This window comes from Rhamphochromis longiceps, linkage group LG13 (genome assembly GCF_057381845.1).
Source record: "Rhamphochromis longiceps isolate RC_006_pf linkage group LG13, R_longiceps_female_GT1.1, whole genome shotgun sequence".
NCBI classification, from domain to species: Eukaryota; Metazoa; Chordata; class Actinopteri; order Cichliformes; family Cichlidae; genus Rhamphochromis; species Rhamphochromis longiceps.
The window spans coordinates 7,819,361-7,835,171 of record NC_140569.1 but is presented as its reverse complement, the minus strand read 5'-3'; the positions used below and the strand labels follow the sequence as shown (position 1 = coordinate 7,835,171).

The following is a 15,811-nucleotide window of genomic DNA, read 5'->3' as shown; positions in this document are numbered from 1 at the left end:
TCAGTTCCATGCTCTGTTTTGGACCAGTGTTAAACTACATTGTCCCTATTAAATTAAAGCTTAAAAAAAGTTTTTAGACAGTCTTTCCATCACCATGCAATAATAGTCGATTCTGTTTTTCTTCCCTCGCCTTCTTAGAAAATCAGATTCCATCTGCTTCATTGGCTTACAAAAACAATAGCAATTTCTCAAACCAAACCAAACTCACAGTTTTGGTGTCAGTATCTCCTTAGGTAATCATTAAATCTAATTTAAGCAATCAGAATAACATCAGCCTTGTCACGCATTCACACATTGCTGAAAACTTGCTTTACCTCAAATAACTGACAATAATCTTGACTCGTGATCTGATTTGTTTCCCTCCGAGTGCCGCAGCATGTGTCATTACAACAAGTCCTTTTCTTGTTCTCCCTAATGAGGTGCTATTAGAGGCACCGATGTGTCTCTTCCTGTAAATAATACCTGCTGACAACCACCCAGCTGCTGTCACCTGAATCGTCATGGCATGTGTGTGTATGTGTGTGAGTGCATACAAAGTAGGTGGACAGCAATCGTGGGAAGCACAGTCATGTCAAAGCTTTGTGTTCACGTGTTATTGTTATAGCTCGGAGAGAGGCTAGGTGCACATCGACATCTTCTGCACCTGAATGCATCACAAAGCAGCAAACGGTGAAGTTATCTCCTCTCTGCAGATAGATACATATTCATATCCATTAGAAATGTCACATGGCGAAGAAAAAGTCCCACCTAACTTTTATAGAGCCTAACATTCAGAGATGTAAATGTATGGTAATTAAATTTGCTGTTTCGACTTAATTTAACAGAGAAATAATTGATTCAGACATTAGCTGTCTAAATCTCAATTGATGGAGCGTCTTGCAAGTACTAAAAGCCGCTCATTGATCAAGCTCTAAAGCTCATGTTCATCGATTCAACTCTACTCTGTACCATTTCGCAGAGACTGTGCTCATGTTAATGGAGTCAGTGATGGAAAAATTACAGCTTCAGTAACAGAACAAAAAGGTTAATAATGCAATAAAATTGCAGGGTTATAATTCAGGTGAAAGAAAAGATAAAGCCACTTCAGAAAAAGATCATTTATTTTCAATTCAACGACAAAAAACCGTGTTTGTTACTAAAATAGCTGTACAAATTAAACTCTAACAGCAGGTCACTCTAACTCACTAACACCACAGTAAACCTTCAGTACGATTAAAAAGGATTGTGCTGCTATAGTTCAGAAGTGAAGCACTACTAGAAGAGAACCAAACCTATCAACACCACCTTGAAAAGTACTCTTCAAAACAACTCAACACGACATTCACTAAAGAGTTCACACTATATAAACTGATTCAGTGTCCTCTTTAGTCTGTGGTTTTGCATTTAATCAACATTATTATTTGGTCTTCTGTTCTTCATTACATCCACATCCTCCAGGCCCGTCTGCATGCTTCTACATGTAGTGGAGTGATAAAGCTATGTCGTTTTTCCCAGCATGCCCTGCATCGTCTTCAAGCATTTGGTGCCATCACTGAAACACACTTCCACGACTTCTCCTCAGTTCAACTCGGGTTTATCGTAGGGGTCATTTACTCACTTTTTTAATGAAAATTTTTAACTTGCACACGAAGATGCTGCTGAATCAGCTAATAAAATCTAATGACATCTGGGATGAAAAGAGAAAATACAATAAAACTGAAATCCAGTCCTTGCTTAAAATACACCATAGAAAAAGACAACTTACAATGTTCTCAGCAAAAACATGACCATATACTGTGTGTGCAAGCGGTTCACTACATTTAATTTTCACACCATTCCCGGCTAAGAGCAATCAACACAATGAGAGAAACTGAAGAATTTAGATGAGGTGTTTCAAATCTCACTAACCTTCCACAGAAAAGAGATTGGGGTGGAGTGATGGGTTGACAAAATATTTTACATAGTACAGCAATATATTTCTTGTGTTGTTAAACCAAACCTTGATAAACCTAAACAAGTTGTTTTCAATGAAGGTGAAACTTATAGGAGCAATTTGGGTTTTTTATTTGGCCAGAGAGTGGGTTGGAGGTACTTGGCTCAAAATATAATATTTATGTTATACATTTTTCATATAGTCCATTGGTCTGCGCCAGTTGATACATAAAAATGTTGTTCATACTTAACTGACTTTCAGATAAAAGGAAAAAAATGATATTGGGACAAAAAGTGGAATGCCTTCATAGGAACCGGAGGCGGGAAGTAATGAAGTGTGGTGTATCCATTACTGGTGTTTATCATGCGTGATATAAAAAGATGTGATAGAGATGAAAGACGAAAAACATATATGCAGGGAATATGAGTGGAAAGCAAAGACATGCCTGCGCTAGAGAAAAGTGACATCGTGAGAGAAAATGAAGACATTAGTCCGCTATCGTTGAACCAAAATAGTCAGCAATGTCCTTACATAACCAAAGCCTTTTGGTTTTTACTTACTTGAGCAAAGAAGTTAAATCAGTACCTCAACTTCTACCAATCTGTGGTTTCCACCTTTGTTCAGATAACAGATTTCAGAAAATGAATACAAGCCACACTTTGCTTTGTGTAACAATGAAAGAAGCATGAATAACAGATGTTAAAGAAAAGAGAACACAAACATGTTCATTGTGAACAGATACACTTTTCTTTCCCACCATGAAATATAACATTAAAATAAATGAACTGAGCTCACTGATAAAATAGCAGACATTCATTATCAACATCATTCCTGTTCTTGTCCTGTTCTTTCAATAATCACAAGATTGGTTGATATAAAGTCAGAATTGTAACATTTACATCATTTTCTATGTACAGTTTTTCCACCGATGATATTGACATATGACCATCTTTAGAGTCTGTTTAAAAACACTACCATAGAAGCAAAAACAAAGCAAACAAAATGAAAGAACATGAGTTTCTGTCTGCATCTTCCAGTCTTGTTGAGCCAGTAGTCAGGCTCAGTTTGTTGTGTAAAGCACTGAGGCTTGACAAGGCATCTCTATCTCTGTCTGTCCCCTCAGCTCCAACACTGCCAGGTCAGAAGCAAGTTGAACCGTCACTTAAATAAAATATTCCTTCTGGTTCTCAGTGGGACCGTTCTGTGAAGTGATCCGACTTCTGAATGGCAACTCTGGATTGTCTTCGGGTTTCACTGTTTTTACTTCCTGGCGCTGACATGTGCATTTCCTCCTGTAGAGGAATCGGGCCATTATGGCTAATGAAGACACGGTTACAAAGATCACCACAGCTATCACACCTGCAAAGCAAATAAATGGACAAAGTTATAACAGTATGGCAGAGGCAATATAAGTATATGTTAAGGACATCAACCATAGACTTCACATAAACAGTGGATGTAACTTCTCAGTCTGAAAAGCTGATACTAAAGTGCCTTAAAGCAGCCAATAGGAACATCCCTTAGCTTAGGCTCCAGTTCTGTAGACATAGAGAATTGTTGGAGACTTCTTCCATGCAAACTGTATACGACAACGGCAGCCTTACTTAAAAAAGCAAATACAGGGTATGCAACTATGAGGTGCAATCAAAAAGTTCTGATTTGACTCACAAAAATAAAAAGTGAACAGTGAACAATTCCATTAACACACCTGAACAGTGTTAATGGAACAGTTTTAAAAATGTAATTTTGAAATTCAAAGCATATTTTTTTGCCTTTGATAAAAATGAAAACTCTTGTTCATAATTTCTTGGTATCACACTAGCATTTTCCCTAAAAGTCAGTGTTCGTAGAGACAATCTGTTTGAGTCTATGTTTCTGCTTTTTCTTCATGTCTAATGAAAAACTTGTGAAATTCTCAAGCCAGCAATTTGTGGATTGGACTGAGTTTTGAACATTTCAGGAAATTTCAATTGGCCTCATTGGTATATATTTTTTGTCTTTCACAAGACTTCCACAGAAAGCCAGAGCACATATCACCCTGTTCTAAGGATGTCATGATTTTCTTTTGTTTGCTTTACGTAATTCATCAGAACCACAAGTACGGTGTACACAAGCTGTCAGTAAAGGAAAGAGAGTCGGGAGAAAAAGGAGCAGCAGTCTCTAATGAAACACCCAGCCATATGTGTAACATGGAGGTGAGATATTATTTTATAATATGTTGCTGAAAATATACCTGCAACAGTTTAAAATATGTCAGAACTGTATGTGATCAAAAGAAAAAACGTTTTATGCATCATGAATTGTTAACACCTGTTAATTGTCAAAGCTGAAATTAAAAGTTTCTTCAAGTTTGCATACATCTTAACATTTCTTCTTGTAAAAATAACTGCAACTCTCTTAATCCTTTACATATTGAAATAAAACCAGTTATAGACTCATGGCATGTGCCCACCATCTGGACTACTTTATGCAAATCATAATGCAGGACACACACAACCTCTGGAAACTCCTGAAAAAGGCTGAAACTATTCATTGCTGTTCTACAGTGAAAGCAGATTCAGGAAACTAAACTGGTTACAATTGAGTGCTTTTGTCTTATTTTCAATTGGAATAAATTATCACCGGAGAGCCAAACTGGAAACAAAACATTATGAAATAAAACTCCTATCTGAAGGCGAGTGGTCAGTGGCCCAACAGACACAGGAAACAAAATTGCTTTGCTTCATCATTAGTACTGCAGGGTCCACATTTTCTCCAGGCTCCCTGGGCAATTTGAGCTATTAGAAGGTATCTACACTGATGTTAGCAATAACAAAAACTGACAGGAATTGTACTTGGAGTCGAACGTAATTTGTATTCTAATTAGCCATGTTTTCCTTTGTGTATTCAGACACAGTCAAGCTGTTTGAGAGGCAGCTGTGGGCTTTCATTTGCACAACATGCAGTTCAGTTTTAATCATCATTTCAATGCCAGTTCCTCTGCACTGAGGTGTGTCAAAAGAAAGGTATAAATGAATTCCAATAAAGGAAAAAAGATGTGATAGGAGAACAAGTTTGAAACTGTCTATTAACTGACTTGACATCACATTATCCCCGTTGGCTTTGTACACAGTTTCTGTCTCATGATTGATGATAATGGCAGAGCCACATTGAAACAGGTTGCTGCCACAGTACCTCCGATGAGAGCTGAGTCACTCCTGATGGCATTCACTAAAGGCTGACCTGTTCCCACTGATCCAGACTGGCCTGCAGAACAGAGACATAGAAGAAAAGGTGCAGGGAGAATGAAAATATGAAAGAGAAAAGAGGGAATTTGCAGCACAAGCATCACAGGGGAACTGAAAGAAGATGATGAAATAAAGTACAGAGAATAGATAAGAGAAAAAGAAAAATAAGGAAGCAAAGGATGGCCATTAGTGAGGCAAAAAATAGATATTGCGACATGCTGAAAAGAGAATGCAGAGAGGGGGAAACAGGAATCATCTACGGTGGGACTTCAGAGTGGATTAGATGAGTGACCACAGGGGAAGGATATGACAACGCAAACTCTCACCACTGGTTCAAATTAATTGCCTCATTTTCTAGCCGTTACTGCAGTGCACAACAGCATTAGAGTCATCCACATCATGAAGTTGGAGAGGTATCACCCACACAGAAGTGCCTATGATAGGAATTTCAGTAATATTAATTATTTGAGTCTGATGGGAAACATAATCCCGTGGCTGTGCGGTAAAGGAACATTACAAATATTGGAGGATGTGTTTGCTACTCACTATCTGACCTGTGTGGAGGATGCTGTAGCTTTCACAGATGAGACATGTCCAAGCGTTGTCCCCTAACTACAAATCTGTGTTTTAATATATGCCTTTATTTTCTGTAATACGTTTAGGCTGACTTTTACAAGAATAGCACATGACCTTTATGACTGTTGTTGCGCCGCTGTGCAGAAACCTGAGACATGATAAGTCTGAGTGGTAAGCAGTTTAGCATCTTTCTTTTCTTTTTTTTGTAGCAGTGTTTATTTGAAAATCTGCAGGGGGAGACCAGACATTGCATTTATGATGATATTCAAAGCTATTTGGATGATGTTCTAATTATGCAAACCACCAGGATAATGTCATTACATTTAATTCCTTTCCCTGACACATGCATTTGCAATTGTAAAAAGAACATCTGTAGAGGCTGGCATAAAAAAACTGATGTTTGACACTATCCTAGTCGCAGGAATAATGCAGAAAAACCATCATCCAGCAGAAATTGCCCCATGAAACGTCGAGATTGTCTTCACCTAGTCGTTATGCGTGGTTCCAGATCTGCATATAACACAACTGAGGAAGCAACAGCTCATTAAATAGGATGTGCAGCTTTAGAAATTCAGATATCATTGGTAGAGACACAATATTATATTTTCAAAACGTATTAATAGTTTTAAACACATATACGGTCTAAAGTGAAAGTAAGTAATACTTTTTCTGCCGATGACACACCAGTCCTTTCTAATTTTCATTCTCATTTGGCAAAACACTTGCTGTCTCGGGTGTCCTTTGGCATTTCTGATGTGGCAGTAGCAGTGGTGTCATTCTTAACTCGTCCCATATGGATGCTTTTAAAGGATCTCCTGATGCCACATGCACATGCACAAGCTAACTGACACTTTGCAACATGCAGAGTTAGTGTAAAGAGGCCTGAATTAGATGCCTAAACTGAGGTGTCCAAAGAAACAAAAATAAAAAGCACCTGAAAAGAAAAGAAATCAGCCAGTGATTTCAAAGCAAATCACTCTGCGTCACGCAAACAGCACCAGCTCTATTTTTTTTATGTAAGCCATTTCAAGCTGAACAAATCAGATAAGGGGAGCAGGAAGTCAGATACAGGAACAGCAGAGAAAATCCAGTCAACTCTCAAAACAGATGACCCCATGCAGACAACATGCTCTGCTTCTGAAATTCTCTCTGCGTGATCTGAAGCCATGCGAGGGACAGAACAAAACTGTGTTGGAGACACAGTTTGACCATCATTGCCACCACTCCAATCTCCTTCAATCTCCAATACCAATAAAGAGAGCAAGGAAATAACCCTCTTACCTGATAGATGGTGTGTGGTTTCTGTTGCATGAGAGAGGTTGGCTGAAGTAAAGCCACAAATGGACTGGATCAGCGGACCAGTTACGGTAACTGGACTAGTTTTTGGGTGGAGCAGAGCAGCTTTCAGAGGGCTGATGGAGTTAAAGAAGACAGCAGATAGACAGCCAGTGAAACCCAGAGAAGCAATCTGAGCCAAGTCCGGATCCAACCCTTCAGAATCTATAGAGAAAAGACAAGCACACAGACTGTGATGTTTTATAAAATGTACAGTAAGGATGGTGATTACTTCACTTTTTTAAAATTGATTTTGCTTTAGCAGTGCTACTGTAACTCTGCTAAAGAACAAAAAGGAAAAATAATACTTTGGGCATAACAAAAGCAGATAATAAGAAAACAAGCTGAAAGAATATTGCTTCAAAGTGGTAGGTGCAGCGGCTGATTTAGAGTATTGACCAAATAATCAGTGTCTGGTTTTCTCTCTTCCAAATAGTCTGAGGTCTATTAACTCCACTACAATGCACTCATAATTACTAGGAGAAGATGACAATGATGAGGTTACTGATGCAGTTTCGCTATGAGGTAAAAACTGGCATCAATGAACCTTCTATTAAAGATGCTAATGTCGTACATTTAGTTGTTACAAATGATCAAATGTTTTATACAAAGACTAAAAAAAGGACAAATAATGCTGACAAATGGCTGGGAACAAAAACAAGGTTACTGGAGGATCCAACAAAACAAAACAAAAAAGTCCCAAAATACTCAAGAAAGCATGAAGACACATATGAAGCTTTTCTGTTCTTTGGCTCATTGTCTCCTCTGTACTTTTTGCCTGTGACGTGACCCTGAAACGAATCTTAGTGCATTTGAGGTCACTGATTTTGTTACTTGTTGAAAGTCAAGCTTTAGCTGCTTGGCTGGAGTCAGGACACACAGCTTTAACCCTTTAAAGCCTGAATGATTAAATAGTTGCCAGAAAATTCAAATGTTTATAAAACAGAAGTTTTATTAAGCCATCTGATGAATTTGCATAAAAATAATTTAACTTGCAATGTATTTTGCTGCATCTGGCTTTTTTTTTTAAAATTCCTTTAAAAAATATTAAGCAATTGATTTAGTTTTTTCAGAAGGGGAAAATATACATAGATGATCTAGAAGTCTCAAAAACAGAAAACTGAATGCAACCAAGATTGCAATGGCAGAAACATTCGTCTCAGTCTTTCAGGAACCGGTGGGTGATGTCACAGCAGCTTTCATTTTGTATACTGTCTATGGTTAGCACTTAATGAAGTTGTAAAGTTGTAGTAAAGCTGGTGTTATGTTAACAGCAGGGAATAGTTGTTTCTGGCCTGGAAGGAGTTTTGTTCTTGTCATTTTGTGCAGTAAAACTGAAAGCAAACCTTGTGTCGTATACACCCTATAGTCTAGACAACACCGCCTCCAGTGAGGGAACCAGTGAGGAAAGGTTTGAAAGCCTTATTGTCTGATATAGCAGAAAAAATAATATTCTGTCTGAGTGCTCTTCAGCCTGAAAGGCCTTGCTGTCTCACTTACCGTGCACACTGCCAAGAACCAGCGACCTTATGCCATTGAATTCTACACCAGATGTCAGGTTGAAGTCCTCTTTGGGATTCTGGTCAATCTGACAGAAAATAAAAGGTTTCCCTTCAAAACGGGCTTTCAAATAAACGCCAACACTTGAATAGTTAGTAAGTACTTTGGTATATACAACAAATGATATAATGTAAATACTGATTTTCAGAGAGGTTTTATTTCATAAACCTCCTGTCTGTTGCTTTTTCCGCTGACAGAGGCTGACTTATTGTTTATTATTGACTAAGAAGACGGGTTGAGTGCTTTTTGTTTGCACGTGTGTGTTACCTGCATAGAGACAACGTCTGCCAGTCGACTGATGGTAATAACATGCAGCTGTCGGTCGGCGAGGTTCTTCACTTTGCTCCTCAGTATCTCTGCATCTTTGCTGCTGTCCAGTCTGTACCTCACCTCTAGCTTATCTGTGGTTAGCAACAGCACAGTAAACTGCTATATTTCTGTGTGGCACAAAAGACAGGACTGAATAACATTGAATACATGTTTAAATGGGAAGTTTCAAAAGCTCCTGTAGTTGAAGAAAATATTGTCTAAAATCACCTTACATAAGAGATATTCTTCTCCGATTATATTCAAAAAAGAAAGCTTTCATTGCCGCCATGCATCCTTCCTCTTTGCCATCTCTGTCCATTGTGTGGATTCATTGTCCCTGCCTTTCTTTTAATAAGCTGGCGTTAGATATTAAAATACCAAATTAAGTATTGGAATTCCTTCATACCAACTGATTTTTGTGTGGCTGGTGTGGATCTCATGCATATTCTAGACTATGTGATGCTCATTTTCAAGAGCATGCTGAACTTTATAAGGTGAAGAAGAAATAAAAAAATAATTCTTAACCTCCTAGGACCTGGCGTCAACATATGTAGACATCACATTTTGGGTTGTCTAGACCCAAAAAAACAAATTTTGCCCCACAGGGGCCTGATATCCACTTACGAGGACATTATACTGCCACTGTTCTTTTGAAATTTAAAATGAATGTCCTCATATGTGGATCATTTTTGTCAGAAACAAAAATCAGGTAAAAAATAAAAATCAGGCAATTCTTTGTTTTCACATTCATCAGGTCCCAATCAGCCCAAATAGCAAAGAGAAATTAAAAATGCATGCCATGAAAGAGTTCCAGTCTTAGGAGGTTAATATGAAACAAAAACAGCCAAGATTTACATTTTCTGTTTTCAAACTCACACACCACTGTCAATATGCACAGTTTACCTTTTCAACTTTACTGTGAATGTTATCAGTAACTTCATTTATATAATAGTGTGCTTTCATTGTAGGATTGTTTATATGATCCTCTGTTGCTTTTTTGCTTTGAAAGTTATTCGAGCCATCTTTCTGGAAACTCACATTTCCTTTCCTCCACTTATGTGTTAATGAAAATTGCACTTCTTCCCTAGAAAAGTCTCAATTGCAGTGTCTAATAACTTGAGGTGTAAATGGCAAATTTAGATGCAAATTATGAAGTGGAGGAGTGTCTACATCCAGTAAATAGTTTTTGTCATGTCTCAGAACTGTTTATGTTGTTTCTGCCTGATCTCATCCACTCATCAACCTGTTGCATATATAATGCGGTCGTGTCACTTACTCTCCCCTTGATTTTGCTATCAGTGTGGTATCAAGCAATGGTTACATCCTTTTTGCACATACTCGTTCTTACTCTGTAATGTTGCTGTCAATTTATTGATATTTATTTATAATCACATCTGTCAACCCTGAATATTTATTACTTGGTGACTTGTATTTGTTGTATATATTGTGCTATTCCTCATATATTAACATATTATATTGATAAATAGTCTAATTTGTTATTGTTAATGCTACTGTTCTTTAGCAACTGTAACCCACAAAATTTCTCTAGGGATTAATAAAGTATTCTGATTCTGATTCTGATAACATTTGAGTGATTTTTTGCTCTTCTGCAAAGGTTTTTCCACTTCCCTCCTTGTCCACTCTCTGTTGCCATTTTCATCACATTTACTTGATGTGCTTCCTCTTTTGACATTTTGACAGCTCTCTATATTGGTGTTATTCACTCCATTAAACCTTTTTAAATGCTCCAGAGGTCCTTGTTCTGGATCCTCCAGCCTGTGCTTAAAATAAGGGGGGCTTTAGAAGTTCTGCTGCTGAAGTTCAAACCTAGCATGAGAATGGAGTATAAAGGTGTCACGAAGAATTGAGAGATTTTTATAGACAAAACATATTCCTAACCAGTACTATAAAAACTGTAACTAAGCAGCCGGTGAGTGCACAATTCCTAATTTCAAACCTTCATGACTTAATTCCAAACATAAACCTTTTACGTTTGTAGCATTTTAAAAGCCATCTTCCTATTTATATTAAAAATAGACCCAATCAAATTTTCTCCATAAACATGCCTCATTATATAATCATGAATATATTGAAGATTATATTAATTCAAAAGATCTAGCTCTTCAAGGGTATTAGCAACTGAACAATGATCCAAAAAATATCCCGAAATAATTCAGTATTTGGAAAAGCCAGGCTCTCTACAGCATGAAGTACTTTGATTTTCCTCACACCTTTTTTAAATGAATAATGACTGATCTCCATTGGTTGTAGGAAGATGTGTTGCTGATCAGGCTTTTCTCAAAAGCAAATGTTCCGTCATCCACTGCGAATTTAAACACATTATTTTTAGTTTACTCCTATTCATATCAGCATATCTTTAATAATAATTTGCTTATGAGAACAATGACAGGAGAGACAAAGTGAGAGCAGCAGAAAAAAAATGGGGGTGAGAAAGAAACCTGTTCCAACTTTCAAATCATGCATTATTCATATTTTCAGCTCTGCTAATAATTTTTTTTAACCAATTTAATACTTTTAACACCCGTTTGGCTTCTGAACCGTGCTTATTAAAGGTGAAGAAACAGCAGTGAGCCAAAGGCAGTTATAAAGTGTGTTCACATGACCACGATCAACAAGTCAGGGGAGGTGATTGCTGAGCTGACAGACTGAAATTACTCCACAGAGAGAGTTTGTCAGCAAGCTTTAAGCTAGTAGGTGGTAAAAAGTTAGCAAATACTGAAGATGAAAGGTTCAGCCATCACTAACAACACCAGGTGCCAGAAGTATAAAACTCTAGAGATTCACAACTAAAACTGTGTGGAAAAAAAGAGAAATTTGCATGCACATTGTTTTTGTTCAGTCTATTAGAAATATATTATCTGTATGTGCCCGAGGCTAATTTCCGCTCTTATCATCATCCACGAATGGATGTAGAGACTCCCTAAAAAAAGCCTATAAAATGCTGTCTAAAACACATTTTCCTGTAGAAATAACAGTTCAAGTGTGGGAAAAGGCATTTCCATGCTTTTACTAGATGGGTCTAAACTAGAATAAGTCTGTTTACAGACAGTCAAATCACTCTTTCACTTTTACCGCTTTCAGGTAGCTAAAATATCCCACGAATGAATCCCAAATTTCAGTGCACCTGTTACCTCTTATGTACTTATTAACCACATGTGCTCAGCGGTGGAGTTATTAGATAAACAAGATGAAATAAGAGGTATTAATTCTGTCATTTCAGCAGTCTGATATTAAATGGTTGAAAGTGAAGGTGGAGCCTCACTGATTTAACAACTGGTTTCACGAATTATAAGCGTAAAAGTGGAAACACGGCTTATAAAAGGAATTTCAGTCAGCTACCGAAGACAAGCCCCTTCCTTCTAACCTTTTTAAAACAAGAAAAAAGTATAATTATGGTAAATTATGTAATGATACTACCACATTCAAGCTGTATTCAGTATAATTTTCACTATTGTAGCTCCCTGAATGCAATGCTTTAAGCTCTAAATTCTTCAGCATCAGGATTTTCAAAACTTGTGTTCACTCACAGCTGTTAGCCTACAAGACAACATTAGCTTCATAACAAAACACTGAATATTAGTAAGATAAATTTCACGAGCTGACTTTTCCACTAAAATTCAAATACAGTGCAAACCATGTTTACGGTCCCAGAATCATCTCAATGTGTGTGGTGTGGGCTAAAACTGCCAAAAGGATGAAGCTGATGACATTTTCTGTCAAAGAACAGATCCAGGAATAGTTTAATCAATCTGGTGTACGACTTCACACTCGCCTCTCTTTACGACAGCAGAGAACAAGACCTGAAAATATTGATTGGTGTCAATTGTAATGGTGCATAGACTGGTGTTCATGCAGTACTTTTTAGCCTTACTGACCATTTAAAGCACTTTCACACTAAAATGCCATTTTACAGACCTTTGTATCTTACTTTTTTCTAGAACATTTCAACATGCAGTCAAGAGGAGACAGGGACCAACTTTGCCTTCTGAGCCCAAGTGCCCCACCAAAACATGGTGGTAGATTGGTTAATCATTGGCTTGATCATCTTTTTTATTGACGATCACAAAAGTGCTGAATTTCAGCAGACGTATCCTTTATTTAGACATGCGATGAAATATAATCTTCCTGTTTAAAACTACAGCAAAAATAAAAATGTTACACAGGTGCAGTAACAGCACAGCAGCAGCAGCGACACATCAACCAAGCTGCTCGCAGTCTTGGCACAGAGTCTTTTCACCAGAAAAGGCTTGTCCAAGAGTTTTAATGGGGTGCTTCAGTTTATTGTCATGTTGACTACCTGATCACCATGGAAACTGTGTGACCTCCTGGTCATCAGCTTCCTCCTGGGTTATTAAAGCAGCCGATTCGCAGTCTATTTACAGCTAATTTAGGTGGTATCCCACTTTCAATAGGTCTGTCAGCCTTCTTTGTCCTTTCCGACTCAGATGGGCCCCTCTTGTCTCTTTCTTTGGCTGAACTCACAGTGAGTTGATTAAACACAGAAGTGAACAGGAATAGAGAAGAGGGGAACTTGATGATAGGAAAAAGAAGGTGAGTGAGGGCAGGAAGACTCGTTGTATTAAAAAAAAGAAGGATGACAAACGGAGACGAGCTGAAATTATGGATGAGGCCTTCATAGCCTGAATTCTTGATTTTTATGTCATTCACTATTACATGCCTATTACAGAAACACCAATAAATAGCTTTAGAAATCCATTTAAATCTGTTATTTTGATAAGACTGAAAAAACGTTTCATTTTTTGTAACACTCCTCACTTTTTTTTTTTAGTTACACCTGTTCAACTGCTCACTAAGGCAAATACGCAATCAGCCAATCAAATGGTAGCAACATGGAGGCCCATTGACCATGACCATGTCTACATTTTGATGAAACTGAGCATTAAAACAGGGAAGGAAAGAGATTTCATTGACTTTGAATGAGACTGTCCGGGCTGGTTCTGAAGCTTACTGGTTTAGAAGCAGGTGATTTACTGGGATTTTCCCCATACAATCATCTCTAGGATTTACAGAGACGGTCTAAAAAAAGAGTAAATACTGAACACATCTGGTTGATGTCAGAGGAGAATAGACAGACTGATCGAGCTGATAGTAAGGCAACAGTAACGCAAATAACAACTCAAACCCTGAATCATATGGGCTACAGCAGCAGACGACCATACTGGGTGCCACTCCTGCGAGCTAAAAACAGGAAACTGATGCTACAATTTTTGCCTTATGCTACAACACCACTGTTACAACTTATAAATATAAGCAACAAAAGGTCATGGTTATTTTATAAAGGCCAAGTCAAAGTATTTGATGCAAGAACACTTTCCTTATTAAAAATACAGAGAGGATCTCAGTGCTCACCTGGCTTGCTGAGCAGCACAGCAAAGTACTCTCTGTGGTAGGAGCTGACGTACAGGAGCAGAGCAGGACTCTGGCTGGTCCTGAAGCTCAGGGACACATTTTCTGCTTTTAGGGTTATGTCAGAGTAGATGGAGGAGGGGAAGGAGCTGCTGCTGCTGCTCCTGTTCAGCTCGTTCACCATCTGCTCCTTGAAGGCATAGGTGACTGATGTTTCTGACTTGAAGCTGGCTGAAACCTCTGTAGGGAGTAAGTCGATAAATTGAATTACAAACATAGAAGTTACAGCAGTTATGCAGTAGTTGTGGCGGGCATTATATTTTAATATGTAGATGATTAATTTACAAGCTGTGAAAGATTTTACTTGAGCTTTTAGATTTTAGCTAGGAGTTCTTCTTCCTCACATCAAGCATTTCTTTATCATTTCATACACATTATACCTGATAAATAAGCCCCGGAAACATTTTATCCCAGTCGTGTCATTTCACTGAACCACATCATTCTGCAGATACTGTATAGTATGATTTACATGGCTATAAATAATATGTCTTTATACTGACAACTAATCTCACAAGAGACAATATCAATGATTCATATATTTAAATGTGCTGTGCCTCTGTTTCATTGACAACACCTAATTAGTGAGCTGGTGAAAAGGCAGCCACAGGAAACCAGCTGACAGGTGAAAAAAAAACAACAAATCTGGCTCTCTAATTATAACAGAGTCGGATGTCAGAGTTATGATTTCCACTGTAGATAAAAATGCAGAGTTATAACAAGCAACGCAGCTGGGATTGTTAATAACTGAATATAGATAAGCTGTGTTACTATGCCGATGTAATGACTCAATATTTCTCTGATAACTTAAATAAAAAGAAGTATGGGTGCGCACTAGTGTTATGACAGAATCCCTCCATCAGGATGCCCAGCAGGGGCTTCTTTACTGACAGTTTTTGGAAAATGAAACATTTGTCAGAAAAGTTCAGTTGAAAATCTTCACAAAGCTTCTGGTTTCCATTTTAAAATCCTCCTCTTCTTTTGGCTTCTTTAAGAAGTCAACATAACTGATCTTCCTCTCTCACCACATCAATACGTCTCCTCTTTGGCTCTTATCTTTTCCTCCTGCCTGGGCTGGCTTTACTCCTGCCATTAAGGTTGCAAGCTTTTGCACTCTCAGTGCCGGGACCAAGCCAAAATGAATGCGAAGCATTTTGGCTTAGATTTGACGGCAGATGCCACATCAAATACACCTGCATGCAGCAGTGTTGGTCAGCAGCGGTACTGATCCTTTTTCATCATAAAGGATTTGAGTAGATTTTAAAACTTAGTTTTGCCTTTCAGAATGAAGACACAAGTGATAGTACACTATGTCTCAGTCACACTAAACCGAAAATAGGACAGCAACCTGCTAAAGACAGGAAAAACTGGTAGCTTTAAGGTGATAGAAAAGGTAGCTGGTAAGCTTGTATCTTTTATGTTCTAACAGTGTTGTTCATTCATTTGT

General features: G+C 37.9%; 1 protein-coding gene across 1 annotated transcript in view; it reads right to left on the bottom strand.

Moving 5' to 3' along the window:
- Positions 1-2,875: 2,875 nt before the first annotated feature.
- The window catches only part of LOC146655310 (contactin-associated protein-like 4), an 84,568-nt gene continuing 71,632 nt past the window's right edge, over positions 2,876-15,811 (bottom strand). The window contains exons 20-25 of the mRNA XM_085427564.1: positions 14,311-14,547; positions 8,878-9,011; positions 8,551-8,638; positions 6,997-7,215; positions 5,087-5,158; positions 2,876-3,271 (exon numbers count right to left, since the gene is read on the bottom strand). Of these exons, the coding sequence (XP_085283690.1) occupies positions 3,075-3,271; positions 5,087-5,158; positions 6,997-7,215; positions 8,551-8,638; positions 8,878-9,011; positions 14,311-14,547 (947 nt within the window). The 3' untranslated portion in view covers positions 2,876-3,074. The remainder of the gene's footprint in view (positions 3,272-5,086; positions 5,159-6,996; positions 7,216-8,550; positions 8,639-8,877; positions 9,012-14,310; positions 14,548-15,811) is intronic.